General features: G+C 52.8%; 8 protein-coding genes across 8 annotated transcripts; 3 read left to right on the top strand and 5 right to left on the bottom strand.

The window, feature by feature from the left end:
• Positions 1–87: 87 nt before the first annotated feature.
• On the bottom strand, positions 88–645 carry NFIA_062820 (cytochrome c oxidase subunit VIIa; the record flags this gene model as incomplete). Its single annotated transcript, XM_001263017.1, has 4 exons — positions 88–170; positions 251–286; positions 478–520; positions 616–645. The coding sequence occupies 4 exons, from the start codon at positions 643–645 to the stop codon at positions 88–90; spliced, it is 192 nt and encodes a 63-aa protein (XP_001263018.1).
• Positions 646–1,114: 469 nt separating this feature from the next.
• On the top strand, positions 1,115–2,247 carry NFIA_062810 (TBP-associated factor 8 family protein; the record flags this gene model as incomplete). The annotated part of the gene is made up of 2 exons (XM_001263016.1): positions 1,115–1,382; positions 1,466–2,247. 2 exons carry the CDS (start codon positions 1,115–1,117, stop codon positions 2,245–2,247), a joined length of 1,050 nt encoding a protein of 349 aa, XP_001263017.1.
• Positions 2,248–2,442: 195 nt separating this feature from the next.
• On the bottom strand, positions 2,443–2,822 carry NFIA_062800 (uncharacterized protein; the record flags this gene model as incomplete). Its single annotated transcript, XM_001263015.1, has 2 exons — positions 2,443–2,548; positions 2,605–2,822. The coding sequence occupies 2 exons, from the start codon at positions 2,820–2,822 to the stop codon at positions 2,443–2,445; spliced, it is 324 nt and encodes a 107-aa protein (XP_001263016.1).
• A 311-nt stretch (positions 2,823–3,133) lies between these two features.
• On the top strand, positions 3,134–4,595 carry NFIA_062790 (putative Rad51 family DNA repair protein; the record flags this gene model as incomplete). The annotated part of the gene is made up of 2 exons (XM_001263014.1): positions 3,134–3,193; positions 3,285–4,595. The coding sequence occupies 2 exons, from the start codon at positions 3,134–3,136 to the stop codon at positions 4,593–4,595; spliced, it is 1,371 nt and encodes a 456-aa protein (XP_001263015.1).
• Positions 4,596–4,703: 108 nt separating this feature from the next.
• Positions 4,704–5,919, bottom strand: NFIA_062780 (threonine/serine dehydratase; the record flags this gene model as incomplete). The annotated part of the gene is made up of 2 exons (XM_001263013.1): positions 4,704–5,524; positions 5,583–5,919. The coding sequence occupies 2 exons, from the start codon at positions 5,917–5,919 to the stop codon at positions 4,704–4,706; spliced, it is 1,158 nt and encodes a 385-aa protein (XP_001263014.1).
• Positions 5,920–6,234: 315 nt separating this feature from the next.
• On the bottom strand, positions 6,235–7,480 carry NFIA_062770 (Ketol-acid reductoisomerase; the record flags this gene model as incomplete). Its single annotated transcript, XM_001263012.1, has 2 exons — positions 6,235–6,262; positions 6,318–7,480. 2 exons carry the CDS (start codon positions 7,478–7,480, stop codon positions 6,235–6,237), a joined length of 1,191 nt encoding a protein of 396 aa, XP_001263013.1.
• An 857-nt stretch (positions 7,481–8,337) lies between these two features.
• Positions 8,338–10,815, top strand: NFIA_062760 (isochorismatase family protein family; the record flags this gene model as incomplete). The annotated part of the gene is made up of 1 exon (XM_001263011.1): positions 8,338–10,815. The coding sequence occupies one exon, from the start codon at positions 8,338–8,340 to the stop codon at positions 10,813–10,815; it is 2,478 nt and encodes an 825-aa protein (XP_001263012.1).
• A 292-nt stretch (positions 10,816–11,107) lies between these two features.
• On the bottom strand, positions 11,108–11,924 carry NFIA_062750 (rhamnogalacturonan acetylesterase RgaE; the record flags this gene model as incomplete). Its single annotated transcript, XM_001263010.1, has 2 exons — positions 11,108–11,745; positions 11,807–11,924. 2 exons carry the CDS (start codon positions 11,922–11,924, stop codon positions 11,108–11,110), a joined length of 756 nt encoding a protein of 251 aa, XP_001263011.1.
• Between the last annotated feature and the right edge of the window lie 562 nt (positions 11,925–12,486).

Genomic DNA, 12,486 nt, shown 5'->3' with positions numbered 1-12,486 from the left:
GAATCTTGAAATGGAGCGGATGTGAACGATGCCGTTCTCTATGCTGACTTTGTCTGAAGAATGATTCGAAGCGATAGAGTATCAAGTCTATGCTGCCTGCTGAGCAGCACGCTCCTTCTCGAGACGGGTGTAGTAGGCGTCACGGGCGCGGACGCGGGGAAGGTGGTAGCCTGGTCAATTGTGAGAAAGAATATCCACAAAACAAGCATGGAGGAGTTTCCCCTGCTTGGAATGGTGCGATGATACGTACCGTACCACCAGAGGTAACCGAAGGTGGTGCCGAAACCTGCACGCGAACGGGTACATGGTTAGTCTTTCAGTGCTGGATGCGGTGACTCGAAAATATTATGGAAGGCATGTCTGCTTCGTAAGAGGGAGATAGAGGCCATCCTGGGCACCCCGGAAGCCGGTGGACATTCATGCTCTTCCTTGTATTTCCGATTCACCGAGCTGCTGAACGATATGAAATTGACTCACCGAAAGCGGTGCTCAGGTCGAGAACGAGACCACGGCGGAGCATCTATAATGTAGCGTGTTAGCCAATGTGTTACTCAATCGCTGCCGGGTGGCCGAAGGTAGAGGCACGGATGTAGCGTGGGTGGGATGTAGACGTACGCCGGTGATGGGAGGAATAGCGGCGGCCATTGCGACGGATTGACGAGAATATTCAATTCAGAAAGACCGGTAGATGCGATATCAGCAGACAGGTAACCCTGTTATGAGGTGGTTGGGGACAGGCGGAAGGGGAAGGAAAGGAAAGCGAACGATGATGCGAACTTGAAAGTCGAGGTGAAGCTTTCCGATCCGGCACGTAAGCGACCGATGTGAGTGGCCTGACTGGGCCCTCCGAACAGGCAGGAGGATACCACAGAGATTCGGGCCAAACGCTCACTATTGGCTCACTTGTGCTCCAGAGTGAATGATATAGACGGAATCTATTTTCTGGAGGTAGAAACTGCCCATCTTCCTTTCTTTACTCCATCTTCGTTATTACATTGTGATAGTCGTGCCTCAGGCAGCAGCACGTGACCTGACGCGAAGCTCTTGCGATGTCCGGATACAGACTCTCTCGTCACCTTCTCTGTTGTATCTATCATCATCCACCCACACCGCCATGGTGTCCTCAGAAAACTCTCTCAAGCATTCTTCGTCCACACCTTTAGAGCAGCAGGGGCCTGATACGAAGCGATTAAAGCGTTCATATCACCACCATCACCGTTTGCGAAATCCCGTTATCCCAGCTCTTCCGGAGCCCGCGATCAATGATGACGCCCACGTTGCTCACTTGATGAGTCGCTCTATCGGGCTATGTCTCAGAGAGTCCGGATTTGATCTCGCCGACCCAGCCGCGCTGGAGAGTTTTCGCTATGCTACAGAGGAGTGTATGTTACCTCTTACCCGAAGGACTTGAATAGAGACACGCAGGGGATGTGTCGGCTGTGTTCTTGACTAAGCTGCTTGCTAGACCTTCTAAAGCTCGCATCCTTTGTGCGGCAATCAATGCTCTCGAGCCGGCGCAACCAACCAATACCCCAAGATTTCGAACTCGCGTTCAAAAAACACCATTTGCACGCGGACGATCTGCTTCCGCACTTAAAACCTCTGCCAAATATCGAACCTGTTCCTACACTCCTACCTAGCCCTCCACCAGAAGAGGATGCTTGGTTGAGTTTACCATTTCTCGGCCCTGAACTGAGCGGCGAAAGTGACCGTGTTCGAAGCGCTTATATCCCAAAGCATTTCCCTCAATTTCCCAGTAAACATACATACCGGCACACACCTGTGTTCACACAGCGGGAGCAAGACCCACGGAAAATTCGTGAGCGCGCGACTGAAGAGGGACGACATGGCGAGGAGGCATTGCGCAAGCTGGCGCGGGCATCCTTCAAGGATAATCAACTCGGCTGGGCTGGTCGCGAAAAGAGATTATGGGGTCGGAGGATGGAGAGCTTGGACAGTATGTTTGAAAAAACAGTCAAAGGCATCGCAAAGAAAATGCACAAAGATGTGACTGCGCCGGGGACAGCTGCAACGACGGATATTGATTCTGGAGCGGCTGCGGATCCGGAGCTCAAGGCGACTCGGCCGAAGCTCTCGTTCAGCCTGGAGCTTCCGCCAGTCATCAATTGCGAAAGAGGTCTCTGGCGCCGAACGACGGCACCCAGCAATCGGAAAGCGGAAGAGAAACCAGCCGGAACGAAGGATTCCACAAGTGTTTCGCGAGTGGAAAGCTGGGTGAGCACATAATCGTTCATTTCGCATTGCGGCGGGCGGCGTCAGGGCGTTGTGATTTTGTATTGAGCGAACTCAAGAAGATACCCAATGAGTACAATGCAGAGAAATTATGCGATTCAGTTGATAGAGATGGCAAGGATAGATCCCTGGTATCCGATGGCTGTAGACTTCCGAACTCAACTCCGCCCAAATGCAAGTACTTTTGTATCACGCCTTGGTGGCCTCTCCTGCTGCACGTTTTCGTTTCGCCTCTTCTTCGGCCAGTCTGATGGGCTCCCATGCCGTCGTTTCGACCGTTAATCCACCGGCACACCTTTGTGAAGGGAAAAGTCAACGAGTGATCCAGCAAGTCCTGCAGGAGGAACTTACCGTCTGAATAACCGGACAATGGGTTTACACGTCACAACGCCTGGCTTGGGGATGCCGTCCTGAGGCGGATTACACGAGTACTGCACCATCTCCAGTAACTTGCAATTCTCCAGGTCGACTGGCCCGCCTTTGCGCCGTCGTTCCTGGAAATTTCGATTGACGGTATTGACATGCTCTGGGAGAGATTCGGCGGAGAAGACAGGAACGAGGGGCGCCATTGGAGATCTCGTAGAGTGCGGCTTTGTGTCCCAGTCGAGTAGTTAAGAAAAGCTAAGTTATCCCAATGGATAAATGGTATGCGTGCTTCAATCTGACGGTGCAAGAGGAAAAGTTGATGGAAGCGGAAACCTCCGTCTTTTGGCGATGCAATTAATGAGTCGGGAGCGATGCGGAGGCCGAATGCGTGCCGGGACAACAAATTCCCAGGCAATGATCAATATCACGCCTTCTGTGGTAACGTAAACAAGCTCAATCACAAAATACGATGTCAAAATATCCATGACATCTATTCAGCTCGCCCGAGTAAGGAATGGCGGCCAGCTTCGGGGAGAAATTGCTGAGGGAAGTACGCACGGAACGGCTGGATGAGGTATGTTCTAACATTATAATGAATATCTCGGCATTTTTGCTGCGTATTATGCGCGGACTTGACTTGAGGGTATCCATGCTGAGTTTTACAGCTTCTACATGACCTGAGAAGTCTATTTCCGAGAAGTCCTGGGGAGAGCACCTCACAGTTGGGCGTCAAGCCGCTGGATGCCCTCTTGGAGGTGTTCATGCCTTCCCTCTCTGCTGCTCAGGCTCAGATTCAACAGGTGGGACGAGATACATATCAAGAGCAGCAGAGTGAACATGAGGTGCAGTACATTCAAGCGGATGATGAGGACGACCAGAATGCTTCAGCCGAAGACCGCAGGCTCCCTACGGCATCTCTCGCAAAGCAAATCAGCCCGGTTATAGAGATCTCCAGCGTATCTTCAGCAGCCGGCAAGACTCACTTGCTGTATTATCTCACTGCGGTTGCCGTCCTACCATCGACAGTTAACGGGATTCGAGTCGATGGTCTGGCCTCAGCCGTCGTCTTTATTGATGCAGATGGCCGTTTTGACGCTGAGCGACTTCGGACTGTTGCCTGTGGCCTCATAGACAGAAAGCTCAAGGCGCATTCTGATACAGGGACCAGAGAGTCACCAGAATGGCAGACAGCCCAGCCGCTTTTTGCTACTGAAGAGCTGGAATCCATTATCGCGACCTTTCTACAACACGTCCATGTGTTTCGTCCACAATCATCCGCTTCCCTACTCGCGACATTGGAAAGTCTGCAAGCATACCTGCTCGACATTTCGCGCCATTACTCTTCTCACAGGCCACTGCACGCTATCTTCATCGACAGTGCCACTGCCTTCTTCTGGCAAGATAAACTACGCGACGATGTCACCCGCACAGAGAACATTGGGCGCCCTGTCGCCGAGGTCGAGCGCGAGCGAAACCAGAAGCGAATATTCTTTTTATCGGATTTCTATGCCGAACTGGTACAAAGCCTGAAGAACCTACAGCGACATTTTGGCTGTATAGTCGCCTACACTTGTAACACATTAAACAGCAGATCGGTAACCGGCTACCAGAGCCACAACCAGTCAACGCAACAACATTCTGGCCCTTTCGACCTTTACAACCCTTCGAATGTGACGGCGGCTAGAAGTATGCCTTCTTTTCGTTGCCCGTTGCCTGCTCCGTGGGGCACTTTCGCGACGCTACGACTTGTGGTTCGGCACGATGCGGTGCGTCCGTTTCCGCCGATGATGAGCGCTCGTGATGCGCAGCGGGATGCAATCATGCGACAGAATGTTGTTTTGGAAGGCAGATTCCTGGGTTGGGTCAATGAATGGGAACGCGAGGAATGGCCTCGGAGATTTGTGGACGGATTGAAGGAGAGAAACGGGGGCGTGTTCTCGTTTCATGTAGGCAGGGGCGGCGTTGAATTTACCTGATATCATGCGTCCTTGTTGTTTGACTGGAGTTTTATGTATACTAATGATGTATGTACATTATGTGCACGGACTATACGATGCTATGCTATGATATACTGTGCTTCACCATCAGCTGAATAACTTCCCAATTGCCTCAACGGTAGTGTTGCCCCCGGTGAACACAATGCCCATGTCCCATCCATCCGGACCGGCTTCCTTCTCAACAAGTCGCCTAAACTCCTCATTGAACAAGCACACCGCGAGCCCCACAACCGCACTAGGCTCAACAACCACCTTCATGCGTTCCAAGACCAGCCGCATCGCAGCCTTGATCTGATCCTCAGTCACGGCGAACACACCAGCAACTTTGCTCCGGTCCGAGATGACCTCCCAGTTCAAGACCCCCACCGGGGTACGCAGCCCATCGGCAATGGTAAGCGTCTTGACGGACTCCACACGCTGACCCGCCTCTAGTCCCCGGCGACAGTCGTCTGCGCCTTCGAAGCTCGGCTCCGCGCCAAAGACACGCGTAGGTTTCCCGGAGAAGAACGTCGCAACACCGGCGTTTAGCCCCCCGCCCCCAAGAGGCGTGATTACCGCATCGAGGTGTCTCGATCCGGCGTCAGCCTCAGCCCCGCTGGCATGAGCACTCAGATGCGGCTTGTCGGCGACAAGCGCTCGGTATTGCTCTTCCATCTCCAAGGCGGTCGTGCCCTGGCCGCAGATGATATTGAAGTGATCGTACGGCGGGACGAGGATCGCATCCGTCTTGGCCTGGATCTCCGCGACGACGGCTTCGCGCTCGGTGCTCGTCGAGCCGCTGAATATGACCTCTGCGCCGTGCGAGCGTGTCCCTGCTATCTTCGACGGGGTGCTGATGCTGGGCATGACGATGTACGCGGGAACGTGGAGGGTGGAGGCTGCGAGGGCGAGGGCTTGCGCATGGTTTCCTATTCTGTTGTCAGCATCATGAACTTCCAACTTAAGCAGATTTGGTAAATTGTGTACCCGAACTATGCGTAATCACGCCACGTCTCTTGACCTCCTCCTCACCCCGCTCTGCGAGAAGTCGCAGCAAAGCGTGAAATGCACCGCGAGGCTTGAAGGCGCCGATGCGCTGGTAATTCTCGCATTTGAAAAAGAATCGAAACTTGGGATTTGCAGGTGTCTGGCCTTCGAAGGGTGTTCCGACCAATGACTCGGCTGATTGAGGGGTCGAGGCGATGTTGTCCAACGTTTGACAGGTGAGGAGAGGGGTGCGGTGGACGTACGGCTGGATCAAGGCGTAGGCGGAGCGCACGGCATCCGGGGTCAATGATTGCGCTGTAATGGAAGGTTCGGCCATGTTGAATTTGCGGTTCTAGATGTCTTGCTTTCGATAACGAAAAAAGAAGTACTTCAATTCTCAGGAGGCAGGAAAGATGATTTATACGAAAGGCGGGGCTCCTCATCAGACACGAGGCCGATTTGAGTCATCGGATACGGAAATGGCTGAATGTGCCTCTACAGTCATTGCGATGCGGAAGTATGGAAAATAATAAATGAAATGTGGTATTCTCAGTTCCCAATTAATAACTCAAGGATCCCATGTCAGAAAAACAAATCAAGTCATAGTACAGTCGTAACTTTTCCCAAGCCTTCCCATTGATGCAAAATTAAATCACTTCTGGTTCTCAGGGCGGAGGGAACTGCGGTATGATTAGCATATGGTCGTCGATGGATTGTATGACCAAAGAAACTCACCGAACGGCCTTTCCAGCGCGCCAGATCTCGAGATCACGGATGTCCTGCATCTCCTTCTCGTACTTCTCGCGGTAGTCCTTCTGAGAGTTGTATTCGAGCGAGCGCTTGGTCTCAGAGCCGTCACGCACACTGTCGTAGAGTTCATTGAAGATAGGCTTCAGGGTGTCCTTGAAGCGGCTGGACCAGTCGATGGCACCACGACGGGCAGTGGTGGAGCAAGCGGCGTACATCCAGTCCATGCCGTTGGCACCGATCAAAGGGTAGAGAGACTGAGTGGCCTCCTCAACGGTCTCGTTGAAGGCCTCCGAGGGGCTGTGGCCGCGCTCACGCAGGACCTCGTACTGAGCGAGGAACATACCGTGGATACCACCCATCAGGCAACCACGCTCACCGTACAGATCGGAGTAGACCTCCTTCTCGAAGGTGGTCTCGTAGAGGTAACCGGAACCGACGGCAACACCCATGGCAATGGCCTTCTCCTTGGCCTTGCCGGTAACGTCCTGGTAGACGGCAATGGAGGAGTTGATACCACGGCCCTCACGGAAGAGGGTGCGGACGGTACGGCCGGAACCCTTGGGGGCGACGAGGATGACATCAACATCCTTGGGGACGTCGACCTTGGTGAGCTCCTTGAAGACGGGAGAGAAACCGTGGGAGAAGTAAAGGGTCTTGCCCTTAGTGATCAGGGGCTTGAGAGTGGGCCAGGTCTCGCTCTGGGCAGCGTCGGAAAGCAGGTTCATGACAATGGTACCCTTCTGCACGGCCTCGGTGAGGTCGAACAGGTTCTTGCCGGGAACCCAGCCATCCTGGATGGCCTCCTTCCATGAGGCACCATCCTTGCGGACACCAACAATAACATTGAGACCCTGGTCACGGAGGTTGAGACCCTGGCCGTGACCCTGGGAACCGTAACCGATCAGAGCGAGAGTGTCATTCTTGAAGTATTCCTGGAGCTTCTCACGGGGCCAATCCGCACGCTCGTAGACGGTCTCCTTGGAATCAGCGAAGGTCATGGTCTTGACACCACGGACGGGGGCGGTCGAGGCAGCCACACGGGTAGCAGCCTTAGCGAGAGCAGGCCGGGGGAGGGCGGCCGAGATGACTGTGCGAGGGGCGGCAACACGGGCCAGACGGAGGGCACGGGGGAGTCCACGGGAAGCCATTGTGATGCGTAGGATGTATGGAGGAAAAGGGTGTATAGGAAGGAAGAGGAGGGGAGATTGGTCAAAAATTTGATGCTTTGCAAGAAAATAATGAAGAGGGAAGGAAAGTTTTCGTGAGGACGGACACTGAGAGACTTATAAGCTCGTTGTCGAGGACGACGGAAGCAGCTGTGGTAGGCACGTGACCGGAGTTGGTGCTGAGCTCCCCGGCCGATGTCGGATAGTACGCGGTATGATTGGCCGACAGGACCACCGCCATCGCCGTGCAGAACGATCTGTCTGCTCTTCTTGAATCCCCATAGTGAAATCTGTGCTCCGTCCACGGGGAGCATCCACCCAGAATATGGAGAAAATCCCAAGGTTGAGTCACAACTTTTTAGAAGTCGGGGGTTTTGAGATAATAGGAATCATTATTGTGATTCATATCATCTGTTAATTATCACGTATTCTTCTGATTTAGGGCAATTGCCTTGCTCTAGACTGCGTCCGAATTCTGCGGAGTCAACTCTCTTCTTAGTAATTGCTGGATGAACAAGCCTGTCATACAAAGGTACCTCGCAGGCTAGCACTTTGTTGTAGGTACCTTAAGTGTAGAGAGGAACAGAGTACCTTGAGAGGTACTTTGTAGGTACTTTGGTCTCGGAGACGCCTTGTTGCCTGAGGCGTCATTCTCGTATCCCCGCCAGCATCAACAACCACCTGGCTCCAAAGTCGACGGTCGCTGACTGTCTCAACTCCTCTCCACTCTCATTGAGTCATAATCAACTGCCGTGTCTTATCCTAGCAGGCGGCTCATGTTGTCCTATGCGGATATCTTCTAAGAACATCACTTACGCTCCTCTTACCATGTGCATACAATGAGCCTTCTCTCCGCATTCAGTGCTCTGCCCACCATCCAGACACGAAAAGCCCTTTTGCTCCTCGATTTTCAAAATGATTTTGTTCGCCCATCTGGTGCACTGCATGTTCCGAATGCAGCTGATATCTTGGAAAATATATCGCAACTAGTCACTGCTTTTCGTCGCACCGGTGATGTTATCTGGGTCCGCTCCCACTATGAATCGCATCGACCCCTCATAGATTCGGACTTCCAGGACCGGATAGTGCTAGGTCGTGACACGGATGAAAGGCCCGAGCGACCCAGCTCGAAAACACCAGTCGATGAGGAAGCGTTTCTATCGAGCGAGTCTTCGCAATGTTGCCGGCCGCAGTCGAGCGGCTTTCAATTCCCCGCACCCATTTTGGCTGCTATCGATGCCGAAAATGACACTTTGATGGACAAGTCGGATTACTCCGCTCTACAAGATGACGGAATGATACTTTCTCTTCGCACAAGATTTATTACGGAGCTATATCTCTGCGGTTCGCTCTCTAATGTCTCAGTGTATGCTACCGCCCTCGACGCTGTTCGCCACGGCTTCTCTGTAACCCTCATTGAGGACTGCCTGGGGTTCCGCGATTTCGTACGTCATGAGGAAGCTATGCGCCGCATGGCCGATATTTTTGGCGCCAGTGGGATTACAACTCAGGAGCTATTCGAAGAGCTTGATTGGCAAGAGACTGACGCTATTGCTCGTCAAAGTACACACAGACCCGTGCGAGCTGTTATGCCCGCTGGCATCGAAGGCGTCATGGATGAACTCGACGTCAAAACAATCCGTGGGCCCACGGCCAACGAGGGAACAGCGGAGTCGTTGGGCAGTCGGCGACGGAGACTTGATGCTCTCCTAGCAGAGCAGACTGATGGCGAGGAAGACGATCCGTTGGATCTGACAAATCTGACCCGCTCCCGCTCTCGCTACGGTCCATCCGGCTCACCAGGAAGCTCGTCTCAAGCTCATGGTGCAGGAGAAAAGAAGGCACGTGTACGTGTGCGTCGCACAAGACGACAAGATCAAAAGGCGGAGGCGTCTAATCGGACAGAAGAACGACGGAGCGGTAAGACGAAAAAGTCGCGAGATATACGCGGGCCGGGTGATAGGATTGGAGAGGGTGATTCCCGCATCATTTATGACTTGGACCTACCTGAAGACGCCTTTGCGAGTATCCGCAGCGAGGTCGCTTGGCAGAAGATGTACCATATGTCGGGGCAAGTTCCTCGCCTTGTCGCAGTCCAAGGACAAACACAGGATGACGGATCCATCCCTATATATCGCCATCCCGCGGATGAATCCCCACCGTTGCGCCCTTTCACACCGACTGTGAACCAGATCCGCATCATTGTAGAACGTATCCTTGGCCACCCGCTCAACCACGTTCTCATTCAGCTCTACCGCGACGGACAGGACAGCATATCCGAGCATTCAGACAAGACGCTTGATATTGTCCGAGGTTCATTTATCTGCAATGTGAGCCTTGGCGCTCAGCGAGTGATGACACTCCGAAACAAAGTCAAAGCTGCGGACGAAGACCAAAGACCCACGCAGCGCATACCCATGCCACACGAGTCACTCTTCATCCTAGGTGAGAAGACGAACATGCGCTGGCTGCATGGCATACGGCCCGACAAGCGACTGGCGGCGGAGAAATCTACCGAAGAGCTGGCTTATGGAGGCGAACGTATATCGCTCACCTTCCGACACATCGGCACTTTCTTGAACGGGGCCGGTGATGCAATCTGGGGCCAAGGAGCTGTCTCCAAAGACCAGAGTCAGGCGAGTACCGTAATTCATGGAGACCCTGGAGAGACAGAGCGGCTGGTTCGCGCGTTCGGCCAGGAGAATCAGGCCACCGAGTTTGATTGGGATGCTGTGTATGGCGGAGGGTTCGATGTGGTCAACTTTGTCACCACATCGACAGCTAAGTTGGTTGAGGACTCCGACCCTGTGTCCAATCTCCGAGTTCGACTCGCGCTCAGTGAGAATGGTATCCGATATGAGGTTTCGGCTTCTTCAGAGGATGCAAACAGCGTGGAGGGAAAGGCGCGGCCGGTTTTGATTACAGCTGACGGCACTGAAGTTGCTGGGGAGCTGGATATTATGAACTACCTTGCAAAGCATGCGCCAGAGCTAACACGAGCGGGCGTGGAAGTGCTGCGTGGTGGCAGCCAGCTTCTTGAGATCAATGAGCTTTTGCAGGACTGGCGTAACTCCCACAGCAATGGTGAAAAGATTGACCCGGAATCCCTAGATCGATGGGAGAAGGCTCTGGAAGGGCAGTACTATCTTGGGGGAGCAGCACTTGGGCTTGATGACTGCTTCCTCTGGCCAGTACTCCGAGATATTGTACAGACATGCGGACCGTTTTCGAACGACGAATATCCCAATTTGGCGCAATACTACCGACGCGTGGAGAAGCGCGGAATTGTCAAAGCGACCCTGGAGGAGCTCGAATAATCATTTTTGTCCTTATTTCAAGTTCAAAATACCACACAGCGCAGCGTGCAGTTCTGACGAGCTTATGACTAAGGTAGCATTTAGCAACGGCCATACTGTGAATATTCACTTTCGGTTATACTTTGAACGTCGTTCGTTGACTGACTTTGTGGAGCATTTATGTTTTAATATGTACTGCGGAACTAATACATTTTTGAGTAACTCGGGTGATCTGGATTCTGCATCAATTCTTATATACATAAAGACTATCGGTAAGACCACATCATGATCTGCAAACCAGCAGGGGTCTCAATCACAGGCATCTGCCCGAGAAATCCGTTGTTGTCAAGACCTCCTTCAGACGAGCGCCGCTGCACACTACAGCTTTGAGGAAAGCGTGTGCAACTACTTCAGCTCCTTTAGAGCTGGTATGGGTGTGGTCATTTGGGAAATATGAGTCAACGGTCGTCTTGCCCAGAGATTCATACATGTCGGCCACATAGGCGCCATGGTCCACATAATCCACGCCAGCTCTCTGTGCAGCCAATTTGGCGAGCTCGACGAAACGCGACGGAGTATAAGAAAAGGTGCCGGTCTCCCACGGATTGTTGGGCGTCTGACTGGAGATCACCACCTTGGCTTGCTTGGACTGAAACATCTTCGCAGCATTCTCCAAGTACTTGGGGAAGGTGAACACGGTTTCCTTGACACCGTTATAAGTGGTAGTACAGGTCTCGTCGCCTGTTCCGGGACAGTCTGTACGGCCATTATCGGTGCTGAGGCTGCCGCCGTCGTTGTGCCCGAACTCGATGACTACATAGTCGCCTGGCTTCAGGACATCTGCGATGGCTTGGAAACGTTTTTCGCGGGTATACGAGCGAGCACTACGGCCGCCAACTGCATGGTTCGATACTGTGCCAGAGACGAAGGGGACAATGTGCAGACCCCATCCTGTTTTAATGAAAGCCTTAGAGATGTATCTTGCAGATGGACTCGTTGCCTTGAGACTTACCGTCAGTGCCAGATCCACCCCCGCCCTTGGCCATGGTCGAATCACCCGCCATGTAGACGGTTGCACTCAAGGTGCCGGGAAGGAGGGCAAGCGCTGATAGAAAAGCGAAGCACTTCATTTTGAATCGAGGTTTATAGCTTTGAGGACTAATTCCGGAGTGTCTAATTGTACATGCAAGTCTTATCCCTCATGGCTGAAGCAACCAACTCCCTTATATAGTCCCTCCATTCCTATGCCCATACGAGAAACCTACAACTACAAGCAAAGACATACGTGGAAAAAGTCTACGAAAATTGCGGATCTCCACCGCGTTCCAGGCCTCTTTTTCAACCTCTATGTGGCGAAGGATCCGAGATTCCTTCGGGCCACCGGAGTTTCAGGAGGTTGCGTTGAGAAGTTAGAACAAAAGAATCACGGGGCGCCAGATGCTTCTCCGCAACTTGGCATGGTTGTGCAGAATCTTAGGTATTACCCCGGGTTTCTCACCAGCCGAGAGGGGTCGGCTAATATCGTTTCTGCAAGATTCAGGTTTATCATGGAGTGGAGCATGCAACTGATGAGATTTCCCGCTGCAGGCTGAGTATGGAGTACATCTCTGTGGGTTTTTCCACCTGTCATTAGGATTTGAATGGATAGTTCCTGCGGCGGATATATTCCACAGGATCAGAATCAATGGCTAA

The sequence above is a fragment of the Aspergillus fischeri genome, genomic scaffold, assembly GCF_000149645.3.
Source record: "Aspergillus fischeri NRRL 181 1099437636252 genomic scaffold, whole genome shotgun sequence".
Classification (NCBI taxonomy): domain Eukaryota; kingdom Fungi; phylum Ascomycota; class Eurotiomycetes; order Eurotiales; family Aspergillaceae; genus Aspergillus; species Aspergillus fischeri.
Note: the sequence above shows the minus strand (reverse complement) of the source record. Positions and strands in the feature narration are given on the sequence as shown.